Below are 18,550 nucleotides of genomic sequence, written 5' to 3'. Positions count from 1 at the left end.
ACATATATATATAATTTGTTAAATTAACATTAATTTTATTTTAAAATTTATTACTTTTACGTTATTTAAACTTACTGACAATTGTTTTTTCAATACAAAAAAGTGTTAAATATTAATTTAACATACAATATAATAAAATTGGATGATAAGGATTATTATCAACTGCATAAATTAATCAAAAATTAACATCATTTGTACTTGATTTTTTTTATGAAGTGTTATTGATACTAATAAAAATAAGATCTGTTAATTTTTTGTGTGTTTTATCTATTTCTTTTTTTTATATTTTTATTATTAAATGTTGCTTATATTAATAATAATATAAATAATAATATAAAATATTGTGTATGTGCATGCGTGCGTGCGTATATGCGTGTGTATGTGTATGTGCTAAAATAAAAAACGGAGGATTTAGATCGTTACGCATTCGGCAATTATCCCCTAATATTCTTAACTGTTTCTTAATTGAAAAATTACATTCTTTTACTAAACTAATTATAATCATCTTATAAGAATTGGACTCTTTAATTGGCTTCATTACATTTATCCATTATGCTTAAAATATCATAAATTCAATCATATCATGTATGAATTTTCAAAATTTAATATATCTTATAACATATATAGCTTATTAAATGATGATATTGTTTTTGCATTGTGTAGAAACAAACATATTGTTGTTTCAGGTAATTAAAACTTCTGTAGTATATTTAAATCTCTTAAGAACAATGACTCTGTGAAACATGGTAAAAACTGTTAAAATATATGTTAAGAAATATGCAAGATATGCACTATATAAAATAAATTAATATAATTTGAAAACAAAATTTATTAAATAAAATCGATGATTATGTTAAAATCGCAAGTGATTATAAGTAATTAAATTACTTTTAATGAGGTATACTAAATAATTTTTACATATTTCATGGTTATTATAATATATACGGTTATTATTATAATTTTTTTATTTAAAAATACGAATTTTTATATTCATCGAAATTATATACATATACCCTTTTTAACAATATAAGAAGCACATCTAATATATAATTAAATAAAAAACATAGCAGACATTAAAGCGCGTTCATTTTTATTTTATATTCTAATTTATATTCGTCCTTGTGACATGCAATATTATTCCAAATGTATGTACTAAACTTTATTGATCAGACACGCAACCATCAGCAGTTGCATTATTACTCATCAAACTCTTTCGAAGGTTGGCAAAGGCGTTACTTCACAACTTTGGCACAATCAACTGACCCATTCGTGACAGTACTTTGCGTGACTTTAGTGATCCGAATCATAAGTGTGTGGCAGGAAGTTGAATTGAAAAACAGGATGATTACAATTTGCAATCGACTACCTTGTATTTTCTTAAATTATTATAACTGAATATGTATTAGTCATCTTGAAAATGAAAACATATTGGTAAAATTAAACATTTGATATTATAAAATATTTCAATATATAAATATGTTTCAGTACACATGAAAAATATTATGCGTAAAGTTTGATTTACTAAGTAAAGTTTAATTGGATATTATTATTTAAAAATTTTTAATATATTTAAAATTATCTAAAAAAATCATGCATACTATAAATATTAGTATTATAATATTTTTATAATTATAAGTAATAGAATGATCATATTATTATATTAGAGAAATAATTATATCTATTCATTATATTTTCTATATTTCAAGATATTCTAATTCTTATCGCCAATTTATCCTGTTAATTAGTAAATAAATACGATTAAAACATATTACTAAATTTAAAAAATTTACTAAAATAGAGAACTTTTTTTTTATTATGTCAATATTTACAGTCAAACCTTATATTTATAAGCCTTTTTTAAATTTATCTTTAGATGCTAATAAAATAATTTGTAGAACGTCTGAAGATAAATTTAAAGAAATCTTAAATATTAGGTAGTAAAAAGAAATCCATTATTTTTCCATTCAATTTCATGCAAAAATAATGGATTTTTTTTTACTATACCTAATATAAGACTTCACTATGAATATGAGCATTAATGTGACTTTCATAATTTTACACTGTTCATAACACGCTATGTTTTCTCAGACATCGGATAATAAAAACTCTCCATGAACAATTACATCGACTGAATATATGCCCCTCTTAGGGCACTTTTATGATATTAGGTCGTTTATCAAACTCTGATGAAGATTGGCGCAGGCGCTTCTTCATATTACGTTACGATGTATTGTCCATCCATGCCAGTATACCGTGTGCTTTCGTGCAGCGATCATGTCAACTTCCAAATGTGCATCAGAATACAATAGATCGAAAAAATATAACGATTACAGTTTACAATTTAGTCGATGGTTTCTCAAGTCAATTGGTGCGTGGCCACAAATAAATGCATCGAGTTTAGTGTGCAAAATCGTGATATTACTACATATTTTTATTTGTTCAAGCATGATAGCATCCAATATGGTACCATGTTTGTTATATGTATTATTTGAAAAAGTCAATATCAAGCTAAAACTCAGTGCCGTTGGGCCATTGCTTCATAGAGTTATGGGCTCAGTACATTACTGGGTGCTGCTTAAGCGCAGTGATGATATTCATAAAGTAATACGACATATGGAGACAGATTGGCGTTTGATACAGAGACTTGATAATCGTGAAATAATGCTACAACAAGCTAAGTTCGGTCGCTTTGTCGCCATAATTTGTGGTATAATCATGTATGGTGGTACAATCCTGTTCAGCATAGCAAAGGCAATGAAAACCATAATCATTAACGTCGGCAATGAAACTTTTACAACACGTCCGATGACGTGTCCGGTTTATAGTAAGATCATCGACACGAGATTTAGTCCTGTAAATGAAATTGCGTTGGTTCTACAAAACTTTGCAATATTAGTAGTGAGTTCCTCTACTGTCGGTGCTTGCAGTCTGGCTGCCGTTTTCGCAATACATGCTTGTGGTCAATTGAAAGTACTGAATGCGTGGCTACATGAACTTGTTCAAAAGAAGAAAAATCAAAAGAAGAAAAATGATACAGCTGAACGAAAGCTAGCTGCTATCATCGAACATCATTTGAGAATATTGAGGTACTTCATATGCAGACACTCGTATAAAAAATATATATTCTCTAAAGCTATATGGTTATATAATATAAGATGATTTTAAATATTATTAAAATTAATTATTTAAAAATGAAAGAGAGAATATTCAAAATTAAGACAAATGAATTTCTTCTTTTTTATAGATTATTAAAAGAATCTGTTGTTAATTATGTTCATGAAAAATATAAGTTAAATGTATCGATGATTTATTTATTTATAACAAAAAATTATATTGTGTTATATACATTTATACATTTCAGTTTTATATCACAAGTGGAAAGTATTATGCATAAAGCCGCTCTTGTGGAATTAGCCGGGTGCACTGTAGTCATGTGTTTGCTTGGATATTACACTATTACGGTATGCTAGAGATGTAAGAAAATGAAAATTTTTGACACAAGTAAATATCATTTAATTACGAAAAATCAAACATAGTCATTCTATTATAAAATAAATGTGTACAAAAAATCATACATTAAAGTCTCTATAGTTTAATTTTTTCATAGTAAAAAACATTTTGTGTTTTAAAACACAAAAAATATTTTGTATATTAAAATCAAAGTTGAAGCTTTTGTCTTGAATTTTTAACTTACTCAAATATTAATTCAACATAATAGGATTTTTTTTAATATTTTGTGTTGAATTGATATTTGACAATTATTAGTATTAAAGAAATAATTTATATAAGTAAAAACATAAAAATAATGCATTTTTAAGACATAAATTTTAAGATGAATGATTGACATAAATTTTAAGAGGAATGATGATGAGTATGTCAATTTGACAAATTATGAATATCAATTATTCTCAAGAAATATATTTCTACAATTTGTTTTTAAATTTTATTAAATTTCATTTCTGTGTTAATTTTTTACATAATATTTGCATAATAATTGCATTCTAATATATGTATTCCATGCTACACCCATACAAAAATTTGAGTAGATAATTAAACACGAGGAATATATTAAATTAAATACAAATTTTTCAATTACGTAGGCTTGGGAAACGCTTGATACGACAAAAATAACATCTTCCCTTATTGTATATTTCTCAATGGGTTTTAATATATTTATATTTTGCTATATCGGAGGAATTATCACTGAACAGGTATTATGTCGAGAATTCAAAAACATTCAAAAAAAGAAAAATATTAGACTAACATTTTTTAATAATTCAATACATATTTTGTGAGAAAAGAGTATAATATCATATTTTACATTAATAAAAAGTAATTAAAAATATTATGTTTCATTTTTAATAAATTTAAATATTTGTTTTCTTTGTATCAATATTTTCCAAATAATCCAAATTATCTCTTTTTTCCACATTACTCACATTACACAAATTTAAATCTTATGTCAATTCAATAGTGCAAAGATGTCGGAGAAATGGCATATATGACTGATTGGTACAATTTACATCATAAAACTGCTCGTGGTCTCATTCTGATTATTGCCCGATCGAATAACGTAATTAAGATCACAGCAGGAAAGTTATTCCATTTATCTATCGCAACCTTTGGTGATGTAAGTAATGCAAAAAATATACCGTTCCTTCTTTTGATTAATAAATTATACATTTCCCTTGTACTTTAATTTTAAATTATGATCATCTTATAATAATTGCATTCAAAATTATAATATCCATTATATTATCCTTATATTATTAACTATAATTATATTATCCTTAAAACATCTATATATTCAATTACATGAATATGTTTGATTTAAAATATCAAATTTTAAAAAATCTAGAAATATGTCTAATTCATAGAATTTGGTATACAATATATATATTTTCTTTGCTTTCTATATGGAAAAAAATGTTTGATTGAATTAATTGGAATTCTAAAATAGAAAATGAAATCTGATCTTGAAATCTACTAGATTTCTAATTAAATCTATTAGAATTCTAATTAAGATAATTAATATTCAGAATTTTCTTAATGACATTAACTAGCATTTTAGTAGATTTAATCGGAAGTTTAATAGACTTAACTAGAATTCTGGATCGTCCATTTTCCACCAGAATTTCAATTAATTCAATCAAATATTCTTCTTCGAGTACAGAACAAGTACTATTGTTTCAGGTAATTAAAACTTCGATGGTATATTTAAATTTTTTGCGAACAATGATTATGTAAAAGATGATTATGTGAAATATAAGTTAAGAAATATACAAATATTATATATTTTATATAGAACAGATCAGTATATCCTGGAAAAAAATATTTATGTGTTCCTTAAAAATCACTGAGAAACATCAATATAATTTTCATTGCTTATCATCATATTATTTCAAGTAAAAATTTCTTGTTAAAAACTTTAATTTTAGCTCGGCTTGTATTCTTATAATATATATTAAAATAAAATAATATTTATGTTGTTCATGTTCTAAGGGGAAACATAACGATATGAAATATGCATGTATTCTATGTTTTATATATAATCATATAAATACAAGCAATGATGAGATTATATATAAAACATAGGAAAATTCCAAAGAAATATAGGTCTTATATATTACACAGGATATTATGCGTGCAAAGATAACTTGGTAAATAAGATTAATGATTACGCAAAAATCAATATTATAAACTACATAACATACTTTCAAACATATAATTAACAATTTATAATTTTTCTCTGAATGTTATAATAACACAAGATTTCTAAATTATCTTGTACAAAGTATCTACAGAATTTATGAACTGAAACTCCGCGATGCAGCGATCAATAAAGTTCAAATTTTTACAAATTAGAACCTTGTCGAATCAATCATACATGAGTCTCAACCAACTAAAATTTTTGTTCTAGTCCAAAAGATTGACAACCGTAGTAAAAGAATTAACAAATAATGTTAATAATTTTATGATTACATTTACAGTTTAATATATTTTTAATTAAAGTTTAACAAATAAAATTAATTACAACGTTAGAATGGTATAGGCCATAAAATAATTAAAAAATTAATGCAATATATTTTTCTGATTTTCATATATGTATATATTTAGAACATTTCCTTTACTTCAAAACATTCTACTTTTACTTTTATCGCCATTTAATTAATTTGCCTTGAAAATTGATATAGGAAAATACATATAATTATAACATATTAGGAAAATCTGCTAAGTTCAAACAACTTTTTATTATTACTTTCACGAATATATAATATATCTTATACTTCTCATGACATGCGATATTCTCTCAGACATCTGACAATAAAAACTATAGATGAACAATTTTATCGATTGAATATACGTACCTGCCAGAGTAACTTTGTAACGTAGAACCAATTACCAAACTTTTCTGAAGATTGGCGCAGGCGCTTCTTCATACTCTGGCACAATGAGCTGTCTATCCGTGGCAGTACACCGTGTGCTTTCGCGCAGTGATCATGTCGAATTCTAAACATGTGCCAGAAAGCGACATACCAAAAAAAAACATCGATTACAGTTTACAAATTAATAGATGGTTCCTCAAGCCAATCGGTGCGTGGCCACAAATAAATTCGCCGAGTTCAGTGTATAAAATCATGATACTACTACAAATTTTCATTTGTTCAAGCATAATAGCAGTCCCAACAATACCATGTTTGTTACATGTGTTATTTGAGGCAAACAATATCAAGCAAAAACTGAATGTCTCAGGACCGCTACTTCATAGAGCTTTGGGTTCGATACATTACTGGGTGCTGCTGAAGCGTAACCGTGACATTCATAAATTAATACAACATATGGAAGCAGACTGGAGTCTCATACAAAAGATTGACGAACGTGAAGTAATGCTGCAACATGCCAAGTTCGGTCGTTTCGTCGTCATAATCTGTGCGGTGTTTATGCAAGGCGGTTTGTTTCTGTATAGTTTAGGGAAATCAATGAAAACTATAACCATCATCGTTGGTAATGAGACTTTCAAGACGCATCCAACGAATTGTCCGATTTACAGCAAGATTATCGATACAAGATTTAGCCCTGTGAATGAAATCACATTAGTTTTGCAGAACCTAACAATGTTCGTAGCAAGTTTTTCTACCGTTAGTATTTGCAGTTTGGCTGCTGTCTTCGCGATACATGCCTGTGGTCAGTTGAACGTCTTGAATGCGTGGCTACGTGAACTTGTTGAAAATCAGAAGAGAAATGATACAAATCAAAAATTGGCCGCAATCGTAGAACATCATCTAAGAACATTGAGGTATTTTATACACTATTAAAAAATATACAAAGCTTATTTTTCAGAATTTTAAAATCTTTTACAATAATTTTATTATTAATTGATTATTTTAAATAAATATTTTAAAATAAAAATTAATTCCTTTTTTTAAATCAGTAAAAGAGAAGCTTGTCATTGTATTCATGAAAACCATCAATTCAATATATATAATTACATTGTAAAAAATAAAAGTTCTATTACATTTATACGTTTCAGTTTTATATCACGTGTGGAAAGTATTATGCACAAAGCTTCTCTTGCAGAATTAATGGGATGTACAATATCATTGTGCTTAATTGGATATTACACTATTATGGTAGGTCAACGATCGTAAAAATTTGAAAGTCTTATAATACATGCCTAAACGTCATTCATTTATGAAACGCAAAAGACATTGCTATTCTATTATAGGATATGTACCAAAAACTATATAAAACACGACAAAAATAAGATCATATTTTAATTTTTAGGCTTGGGAAACGTTCGATACCGCAAAAATAACGTCTTACATCTTTATGTATTTATCAATGGGTTTTAATATTTTTATATTTTGCTACATCGGAGAGATTATCACAGAACAGGTCAAGAACATAAAGATATTGAAACAAGAAATGTCAGATTTTAATATTTTTTTGTGATTCAGTCAATGGTGTGCACAATATAATACAAATGTTGAAAATTTTTTTGCTGAAGTAGGATTGTCCCCCCCCCCCTCCCAAAACTGAAAATATAATTCTATCAGTGCGAAGAAAACTACCATATTGCAATAAACGCGATCATTGATCTTTATTATTTCAATGGATTTATATTTAAAACGTATTAAAATAAGGATATTATAATGAAGAATCACTGAGCGGGCTCACTAAACTGCTAATGGACGCAACTAATAGAAAAGCGTAAAATATAATGCTCCTAATGGAAAGAAAAAAATTTTTAAATATAATTAAAGGAAAGAAAAGTAAAATAATAAAATAGATAAGATGACGCATTGTTAGACAAACTAATAACAGATAATGGGCCAATATTGAATTCATTAAAAGCTTTAAATAATAAATCATTCTTTATGATTTGACAAAACTTCCATGAAAAAAAAAAATAATAAGAAATATGTTTATTTAAAATGCACTCATATATAACTTTTTTTATGTAACTTTTGTCGTTATAATTTATAAGTAATAAAATAAATAATTATAGTAGATATTTTCATATTCTTTAAAAAATCACAGTATAATATACTGTAACCAACAATATATAATATGGAATAATATATTAATTTTTCATTATTCCTCTTGCAATATTTATATTTATAAACATTATGACTTCAAACATAACTTTCACTCGTGAGAAAGATTGTGAAATTGACACATTTTTAAAAAATAAATTTTCAAAAATTCTAATTTATTTAATAATTCATTTTACAGATGATAACCAATGCTTTAGTATGAAAAAAAAATATTCTTTTTAAACCATCATAGAAATAAAGAGAAATAAATAAATCTTAAGGTCATCATCATACTCCTCCTTTCTCCTACTTAACTTTTAAATTAAATATTTCTCCTTAACATGCTAATTCATTGCTAATTCATATTAATTTCTATTAATTTCTTCTCATTAAAAATTTAAATCTTCTGTTAATTTGTTAGTGCAAACATGTTGGGGAAGTGGCATATATGACTGACTGGTATAATCTACATCACAAAACTGCACGTGGTCTCATTTTGATTATTGCCCGATCAAATAATGTAATTAAGATAACAGCGGGAAAATTATTCCATTTATCCATCGTAACTTTTGGTGATGTAAGTAATGCACATATACCGTTACCTCTTTTGATTAATAAAAAATGTTTTTCTTTTTAGTTAATAAAGTATATATTCCTTGTATTATTTCGAACTAATGATCATCTTACAAGAATAGCACTGTTTAATTAGACTATACATTATGTTTAAAATGTTCACATAAAATGTTCACATATTCTATTATATGCATCATATATATAAGCATCAAATTTTAATAAAATTCAACGACAAATTTTAATAAATCTATAAATCTAGAACTTTTAAAATGTAATATATGTATATTATGTTTACTTTCTATGAAACAAGAATATTGTTATTCCAGGTAATTAAAACTTCCATGGTATATTTAAATTTTTTGCGAACAATGACTATGTAAAAAATGATTATGTGAAATGTAAGTTACGGAAAATATAAATAAATTTTATATATTTTATATGAACAAATTATTATAAAACTAAAAAAAAGATTTAATATTTCATTGCCCAAATTTAAAACTAGAAACCAATGATTTTAAAGACATTAATACAAAGATTTTCAGGAAACATTTATTTATCATTTTCCTTTCATTACGAGATTCTTATTAAACAATTCCAATTTTGGCTGAGCTTATACTTACAAGTTGTTCTATTGGTAAAATAACTACATATTTATGTAATTCATGTACATACAAGAAACATAACGATATCAAATATATTACACACAATCAAATTTAATTAAATTTAATTAATTAATAACAATCAAATTTAATTAAATTATTAAATGCTTAAAATATAGAAAATTTATAAAAAATAAAATATACATCCATATGAGACATGCAATAAAGGTTAATAAATAAAATCTAATTAATCTGATAAATAAAAAAAATCTGATGATTCAAAATCGACATATGTCATTAATATATAATAAAAAAATATATAATATCTTATAAAAATCTTTATAAAATATCTTATAATTCTTTTTATATTTATGGTAATTTTTCCATTTAAGGAGCACTAATTTTCTATAAGAAACAAAATCAATCAAATAACAAATAATAGAAGAATATAAAAATAGAAGAATATAAAGAAAATATAAAAATTATATATTTACCTTTCTAACAATAAAAGAAGTAAGATTGCATATAACAGAATAAAGAAACACATAATAAATAATTAAAGTACGTTTATTTCTACGAATTTATTCTCTTCCTGACACGCGAAATTTTCTTTCCATGTCTGGTATTATAAATTCGCAACGAAGAATTATTGATCAGACATGTAACTCTTTCGAAGCAGTTGTAATATCAGGCTACTTATCTAATTTTTTCGAGGGTTTGTTCAGGCGTCACATTCAACTCTGATACAACAAATTGCCCATTTGTAACAGCGTCTAGTATGCTTTCATGAAGTGATCATGTTAAACACAGATTGGTAGTGTGTGGCAAGGAGCGTTGAATAAGTATGACAAATGTAATTTGCAATTGAATTTCATTGATTGTTTTTCATAAATGATTATAAATAAGTATTGTCATATTAAAGGAAGATGGAAATGCAGTAATAAAAATTAAAAAGTTCCTTGACAGAAAAAAATTTGTATGAGAGTATATAAAAACTACATAGATTAAGATAAGATCTTAAAAATTCTTAATTTTTCCTAAATATTTGTAATGAGATACAGAGTGAGATCTGTATGTTTTAGAAATTCTTAGTTTTTCGTAGATATTCTTAATGAGACGTAGAAACACTGTTTGAGGACGAAACATTTTTTGGTTTTTCAAACAAATAACGCTATTCTATGTCCCATTATGAATATCTACGAAAAACTAAGAATTTCTAAGATATTGTTTCAATTTATGTATTTTGTAAAAACTTTCCGCCAGGATTATTAATATGTTTTAGAACATTTCATCATATAGTTATGCTTCAATAACATAAAAAATATTTTTCTCAATTATAATAATTTTTATTTCAAGCTAATCTAATTCTTATTACCATCTTATTAAACAATAAAACTCTAAAAATTTATTCGATTAATTAATATAAGAAATACATTATTAAAATATACATTATCAAATAAAAAATCTATTAAAACACTTTCAATATCACTTCTACGAATTAATCCTTATACTCCTTATAACACGCGATATCCTCTCGAACTTTAGAGAATAGAAGCTCTGGACGAACAATTATATCGATTGAATATATGTCCCTCTCAGAGTAACTTTGTAACGTTAGACCGATCACCAAACTCTTCTGAAGATTGGCGCAGGCGCTTCTTCATATTCTGGCACAATGAGTTGTCTATTTATGGCAGTACATCGGGTGCCTTCGTACAGTGATCATGTCAAATTTCAAACGTGCGCCAGAAAGCGACATATCAAAAAAACATATCGATTACAGTTTACAAATTAATCGATGGTTTCTGAAACTAATCGGTGCGTGGCCACAAATAAATGCGTCAAGTTCAGTGTACAAAATCATGATATTACTACAAATTTTTGTTTGTTCAAGCGTAATAGCAGTCACAACAATACCGTGTTTGTTATATGTGTTATTTGAAGCAGACAATATCAAGCAAAAACTGAACGCCGTGGCACCACTGCTTCACAGAGTTATGGGCTCAGTACATTACTGGGTGCTGCTCAAGCGTAGTCATGACATTGACAAATTAATACGACATATGGAAGCAGATTGGAATCTCATACAAAGGATTGACGAACGTGAAGTGATGCTGCAACATGCCAAGATCGGCCGCTTCATTGTCATAATCTGTGCGGTGTTTATGCAGAGCGGTTTGTTTCTATTTAGTTTAGGGAGATCGATGAAAACTACAACCATCATCATTGGCAACGAGACTTTCAAGACGCATCCAACAAGTTGTCCGATTTACAGCAAGATCATCGATACGAGATTTAGCCCTGTGAATGAAATTGCATTAATTCTGCAAAATGTAACAATGTTCGTAGCGAGTTTCTCTACTGTTGGTGCTTGCAGTTTGGCTGCTGTCTTCGCGAAACATGCTTGTGGTCAACTGAATGTGCTGTATGCGTGGTTACATGAACTTGTTGAAAATCAGAAGAAAAGTGATACAAATCAAAAATTGACCGCAATCGTAGAACATCATCTAAGAACACTGAGGTATTTTATACACAAACACTATTAAAAAATAAACAAAGCTTATATCTTAGAATTTTCAAATCTTATAACAATTTAATCATTAATTAATCATTTGAAATAATTATTTTTGTTAGAATAAAAATAAATTCATTTTCTTTTTCTAAATTACTAAAAGAGAATCTTATCATTGTCTTCATGAAAAGCATCAATTCAACATGTACATAACTTATTTACGAAAAATAAAAGTTCTATTACATTTATACGTTTATTTCAGTTTTATATCACGTGTGGAAAGTATTATGCACAAAGCTTCTCTTGCAGAATTAATGGGATGCACGATAATCTTGTGTTTAATGGGATATTATACTATTATGGTAGGCTAACTATCATAAAAATACACTTAAATGTCATTCATTTATGAAACGCAAATATTATATATTGCTATTCTATTATAAGATATGTACTGAAAACCATATAAAAATAAAATTATTTTAACTTTTAGGCTTGGGAAACGTTCGATACCGCCAAAATAACATCTTATGTCGTTATATATTTATCGATGGGTTTTAATATTTTTATATTTTGCTACATTGGAGAGATTATTACAGAACAGGTCGAGAATAGAAAGATATTGAAACCAAGAAATATCAGATTTTAATATTTTTTGGTAATTCAGTCAATGACCGCGTACAATACAATATTTTAATGCAGGTGGAAGTTTTTTTTGCTGAAGTAGAACTACTCCCCTAGATCTAAAAATATATTCCTATTAGCGCGAAGAAAACTACCAAATTGCAAAATAAACAAATGCGGTCTTTGATTCATGTCTTTAATATTTTAATGGATTTATATTTAAAACGTTATTAGAGTAAGGATTTATATAATTGTAAATAATCACTGAACGCTTATTGAGCTGTTTTGTCTGCTAGATGCAGCCAGCCAGAAAAGCGTATAATAATATATTTACAGAAAAAAATAATACAATTAATTAGGGGAAAGGGGGATAAGATTACAAAGTGGAAAAAAATAACCAATTTTTAATGTTAGTTACATTACAAATTAATAACGGTTGACGAATCGGTACTAAATTCATTAAAAGTTTTGAATAATAATAAATCATTTCTTATATCTCATCTCTTGTATTCTTTGATTTCAATACTTTCAGAAAAGAAGATAATATAATAAGAAATATTTAATATGCACTCATATGTGATTCATTGCTATTAGTTTATAAATAATAAAATAATTGCAATATTTTTATTTTTATTATGAAACCACAGTATAGTATAGATAAGAATGCATAGAGTAATATAACAATATTTTTTATTATTCACCTTGCAATATTTTTATTAAATGAATACAATGAATTGCAAGTAACATTTTTATTAAACACAACGATTGCAAGCAAGATGACTTTCGATAGTGAGCAAGATTATAAAATTGACATATTCTTAAAATATGAATTTTCCAAAAATCTAATTATTTATTTAACATATAGTTCATTTTACATATGATAACTAAGGTTTTAGTAAATCTGAAAAAAAAATTCTTTTTATGTCATCACAGAAATAAAGAAGGATCAATAAACCTTAAGATTGTCTTATCCCTACTTTCCCCTACTTTTAATGAAACCAAATATTTCTCTTTAACATCACATTAATTTACATTGTCAAATTCTTTTCATAGAAAATATAAATTTTCTGTCAATTTGTTAGTGCAAACGTGTTGGAGAAATGGCATATATGACTGACTGGTATAATCTACACCACAAAACTGCACGGGGTCTCATTCTGATTATCGCTCGATCAAATAACGTAATTAAAATCACAGCAGGAAAGTTATTCCATTTATCCATCGCAACTTTTGGTGATGTAAGTAATGCACATATACTGTTGCTTCCTTTGATTAAAAAATATTTTTCTTTTTGGTTAATGAATTATACATTTCTTATAACGCTTTTTAGGCTTTCACAGGTATTAGTTTCAAAGATACCAGAAGTTTTGCGAATTATCGCCATATTTTTATCTATTGCTAATGCCAGTAATAGATAAAAACATAGTGATAACCAGCAAAGCTTTTGGTGTCTTTGATATTTTCCTTGTACTTTATTTCAAACTATGATCATTTTACAACAATTGTACTGTCCAATTAAATTATACATTATGTTTAAACATTCACACATTCTATTACGCGTGTATTTAAATTTAATGTCAAATTTTAATAAATCTATAAATTTGTAACTTTTAAAATGTAATATATATTATTTTTACTTTCTGCGAAAACAAGTAGGTATATTGTTATTCCAGGTAATTAAAACTTCCATGGTCTATTTAAATTTTTTGCGAACAATGACTATGTAAAAAGTAGTTACATGAAATGTAAGTTAAGAAATATATACATTATATATTTTATATAACAACAAATTATTAAAATTATGTAACTTGAGAAAAAGATTTAATAATTTATTGCACAAATTTGAAATTAAAAACCAGTGATCTTAAAGACAAAGATTTTTAGAAAACATTTACAATCATTTTCCCTTCACAACAAAATTCTTAGAATTCCAATTTTGACTAGGCTTATATTCTGTTGGTCTATTGATAAAAAGATTATATATTTATGTATATACAAATCTTAAGAATATAGACATAACAATATCAGATATATTATACAATTATAAAATTCTTATAAAATTCTTATAGAAAACTACAAAGAAATAGACGTTCTCTATTCTGTATGAAAGAGACACTATTGCAATGAAAATTATTAAATAAATTCTATGATTACGTCAAAATCGATATAATGAGTCATTAATATATAATTTTTTAATATATATAATACAATATCTTATGATTTTTCTCATGCTTATGATAATTTCCATTTGAAAGTACTAATTTTCTATAAGAAATAGAAAATCGATCAAATAATACAAATAAGAGAAAACAAAAAAATAAATAAAAAAAAACTTAATTTTCATATACATAGAAATTATATCTTCTTAACAATAAGACTGCATACAACGAATAAAGACAAATATATCAGATATAGTTAAATACCATCATTTTTACGAATTTATTCTCTTCGTGACACGCGATATTCTCTTTCCATAATTGGTACTATAAATTCGCGACAAACAGTTATTGATCGGAAATGTAACCCTTTCGAAACAAGTATAATATCAGGTTGTTTATAAAACTTTTTCGAGGGCTTGCTTAGGCGCTACTTTACATTCAACTCTGGTACAATGACTGTCCATTTGTGAGAGCGCATTACGTACTTTCATAAAGTGACCATGCTAAACATAGATTGATAGCATATAATAGGAAGCGTTGAACTGAATAAATACGATGATTGCAGTTTGTAATTGTATATATTGATTGTTTGTTATAAAAGATTACAAGTAAGTATATTATCTAAGTGGAAAATGGAAATATAGGAAAACAAACATTAAAAATTTACTGATAAGATTTAGATTATTTCCTCATACAATTGTTTCAAAATCATATTTTTATCATTTATACTAATTTCTAATTCAAAATAACTTAATCTTATCGTCATTAATAAATAATAAAAATTTATTCTGTTAAACAATATAAGAAATACGTTAAAATACATTATCAAATAAAAAAAATTTTTAATTAAAGCACTTTCATTTCTGCAAATCTATTTTTACATTCTTTATAACATGCGATATTCTATCAAACTTCTGACAATAGAATCTCTGGATGAATAATTATATTAATCGAATACACACCCCTCTTAAAGTAATTTTTTAATATTAGATCTATCAAATTCTTCTGAAAATTGGTGCAGACACTTCTTTGTATTTTTATAATGAGTGTCTGCGTGATAGTATATCATGCTTTTGTGTAGCAATCATGTCAAATTTCAAATATGCATTAGAAAGCACAAACTAAAGAAACATACTGATTACAATTTACAATTTAATTAATGGTTTCTCAAACCAATCGATGCAAAGCCACAAATAAATGCATCGAGTTCAGTATATAAAATCATGATATTATAAATTTTCATTTGTTCAAATATAACAGCAACCGTAACAATCTCATGCTTGTTATTTAAGGCAGAAAATAGAATATATGTAGGATCACTGTTTCACAGTTATAAGCTCAAAACATTATTGAGTATTGCTCAAACACAGCGATGACATTCACAAGACGACGGAAATAGATTGGAATCTCGTACAAAAGATTAACGAAGATAAAGTGATATTGCAACATGCAATTCGGCCGTTTCGTCGTCAAGATCTGTGGGATAATGATAGGGCGGTTTCTTCCTGTTCAGCTTCGGAAAATCGATGAAAACTATCAACAACCATCACAGCAATGAGACTGACAACATATTCGACAACTTGTCCGATTTACAAAAAAATTATATATAATGGATAAATACAATATTTAGCCCTGTGAATGAAATCGTGTTGATTCTGCAGGACCCGACAATGTTCATAGTGAGTTTTCGTCGGTAGTTTAGCTGTCTTCCCGAGACATGCTTGCGATTAGTTGAACGTATTGTTGGCTATATAAACTTGTTGAGAATCAGAAGAAAAGAAACGATACGAAAATTGAATGTTATTGTAGAATAAAAGCTATCTAAAAGGATATTAAGATATTTCACATACGCCATTAAGAAATATATGTCTCAGAACTTTCAAATCTTTTAGAATAATTTAATCATTAATTTAAAATATTTTCGTTAAAATGAAAGTAAATTCATTTTCTTTTTTTGAATTACTAAAAGAATGTCTTGTCATTGCATTCAAGAAAAATATCAATTTTATATGAGAATAACTTCGTAAAAATAATTCTTTTACATTTATATATTTCGATTTTATATCACGTGTGAAAAGTATTATGCACAAACCTTTTCATGCAGAATTAATGAGATGCTTCGTTTAATTGGATATTGCACTATTATATGGTATGCCAGCGACTATAAAAATATAAAAAACTTATTAAACATACCTATATGTCATTTATTTATAAAATAAAAAAAACAATGCTATTTTACTATAAAATACAAGATCTCCCACCTAACTTGCGCATATGAAATATCTCTTATCTGAAATATCTAATAATTTTTATGATAGGAAAAAATATTTCAGATGAAAGTGGAACGGTTTCAAGGGAGACATATTTTGGTCATATTGTCTTTCTTCTAAATGAAGGTGTCAAAAAGATACAAGGATCACCTCCATTTTTTAAATGGAATTGAATATAATTTTTTTTATATAGTATAATTTATATAGTATAATTTCTCTAATTATTCTATATATAAAAGTATTAAGATAGAAATATCAAAAAACCAATAGTTTATGAGATATTTTATACTTTATTGTAGCATGTATTGATAAAATGTTACATAATTCGTAAACTATTAATGTTTTGATAATCTTATCTTGATACTTTTATGAACAGATTAATAATGAGATGAATCAATTGATGGAAAGAAAACACACAGTTTATTTAAAAAATTATTTTTAAAAAATGTATGTAAAATGGATTTTTAAATAAGTATGTGTTTTTTTTTCATCAATTGATTCATCTCATTATTCTGTTCATAAAAGTATCAAGGTACGATTATCAAAACCTTAATAGTTATGTAACATTTTATGTCACTATAAAGTATCTTTATGTCAATCATATTGTGCCACAATAAAATATAAAATATCTCGTAAATTATTATTTTTTGATGTCACTACCTATCATTTTTTCCTATCATAAAAACCAAGCAAAATATTTCAGACGCTCGAGTTAGGTAAGATACTCTATATACATGGTGGCTCCAAATTGGCCCCACCCATCCTGAACAAGTAAAGCGGACTAAACTGAATCGAAAAGTTCTCTATCATTTTGCAATGCTCACAATAGAGAATTAACGAGATATTAACATTTAAAGATAGCCGAATATACGCATTCGCCCGATCTAGGCTGCGTTCCGTTTCACGCATGATACTTCATTTATCCTTGTTTAATTTGGTAAATGACAATTTGGTAAATAATGCAGCCCTACTATTGTCGAAGGTAACGCCCACCGATCGCACGCGGAGAGTAGGGATGGCCTAGCAGGCGCACCGCGCCGTTCGAGCTTAGAGGCTCGCGGCGATGTGCAGGGCGCTTATGCTCCACTCCCCGCGCGCCGTGTGATCTGTGGGCGGTGGGCCGTACCTTCGGCAATAGTATATATATATATATATATATATATATATATATATATATAGTAGTGTGTGTAGTTCGTATATTATTATTATTATATATATTATTATAGTCGAGAGTACTAGTAATAAGTAAGTAAGTAAGTACTTACGTACGTACTAGTTA

At 26.7% G+C, this 18,550-nt stretch overlaps 4 protein-coding genes across 4 annotated transcripts in view; all 4 read left to right on the top strand.

Moving 5' to 3' along the window:
- LOC105626544 overlaps positions 1–690 on the top strand; it is a 7,574-nt gene extending 6,884 nt beyond the window's left edge. Inside the window, exon 3 of the mRNA XM_012207841.1 lies at positions 687–690. Within this exon, the coding sequence (XP_012063231.1) occupies positions 687–690 (4 nt within the window). The remainder of the gene's footprint in view (positions 1–686) is intronic.
- A 1,584-nt stretch (positions 691–2,274) lies between these two features.
- On the top strand, positions 2,275–5,232 carry LOC105626297 (odorant receptor 4-like; the record flags this gene model as incomplete). Its single annotated transcript, XM_012207599.1, has 5 exons — positions 2,275–3,086; positions 3,362–3,461; positions 4,101–4,211; positions 4,475–4,630; positions 5,194–5,232. Coding segments are annotated over exons 1-5 (1,218 nt in total), but the record flags the coding sequence as incomplete, so codon positions are not given.
- A 1,268-nt stretch (positions 5,233–6,500) lies between these two features.
- On the top strand, positions 6,501–9,490 carry LOC105626296 (odorant receptor 85c-like). The gene is made up of 5 exons (XM_012207598.1): positions 6,501–7,297; positions 7,532–7,631; positions 7,786–7,896; positions 8,959–9,114; positions 9,437–9,490. The coding sequence occupies exons 1-5, from the start codon at positions 6,501–6,503 to the stop codon at positions 9,488–9,490; spliced, it is 1,218 nt and encodes a 405-aa protein (XP_012062988.1).
- A 1,943-nt stretch (positions 9,491–11,433) lies between these two features.
- On the top strand, positions 11,434–14,569 carry LOC105626295 (odorant receptor 22c-like). Its single transcript, XM_012207597.1, has 5 exons — positions 11,434–12,230; positions 12,484–12,583; positions 12,712–12,822; positions 13,925–14,080; positions 14,516–14,569. Exons 1-5 carry the CDS (start codon positions 11,434–11,436, stop codon positions 14,567–14,569), a joined length of 1,218 nt encoding a protein of 405 aa, XP_012062987.1.
- The last annotated feature ends 3,981 nt before the right edge of the window (positions 14,570–18,550 follow it).

Source organism: Atta cephalotes (assembly GCF_000143395.1).
Source record: "Atta cephalotes unplaced genomic scaffold scaffold00005, whole genome shotgun sequence".
In the NCBI taxonomy this organism is placed as follows: domain Eukaryota; kingdom Metazoa; phylum Arthropoda; class Insecta; order Hymenoptera; family Formicidae; genus Atta; species Atta cephalotes.
Note: the sequence above shows the minus strand (reverse complement) of the source record. Positions and strands in the feature narration are given on the sequence as shown.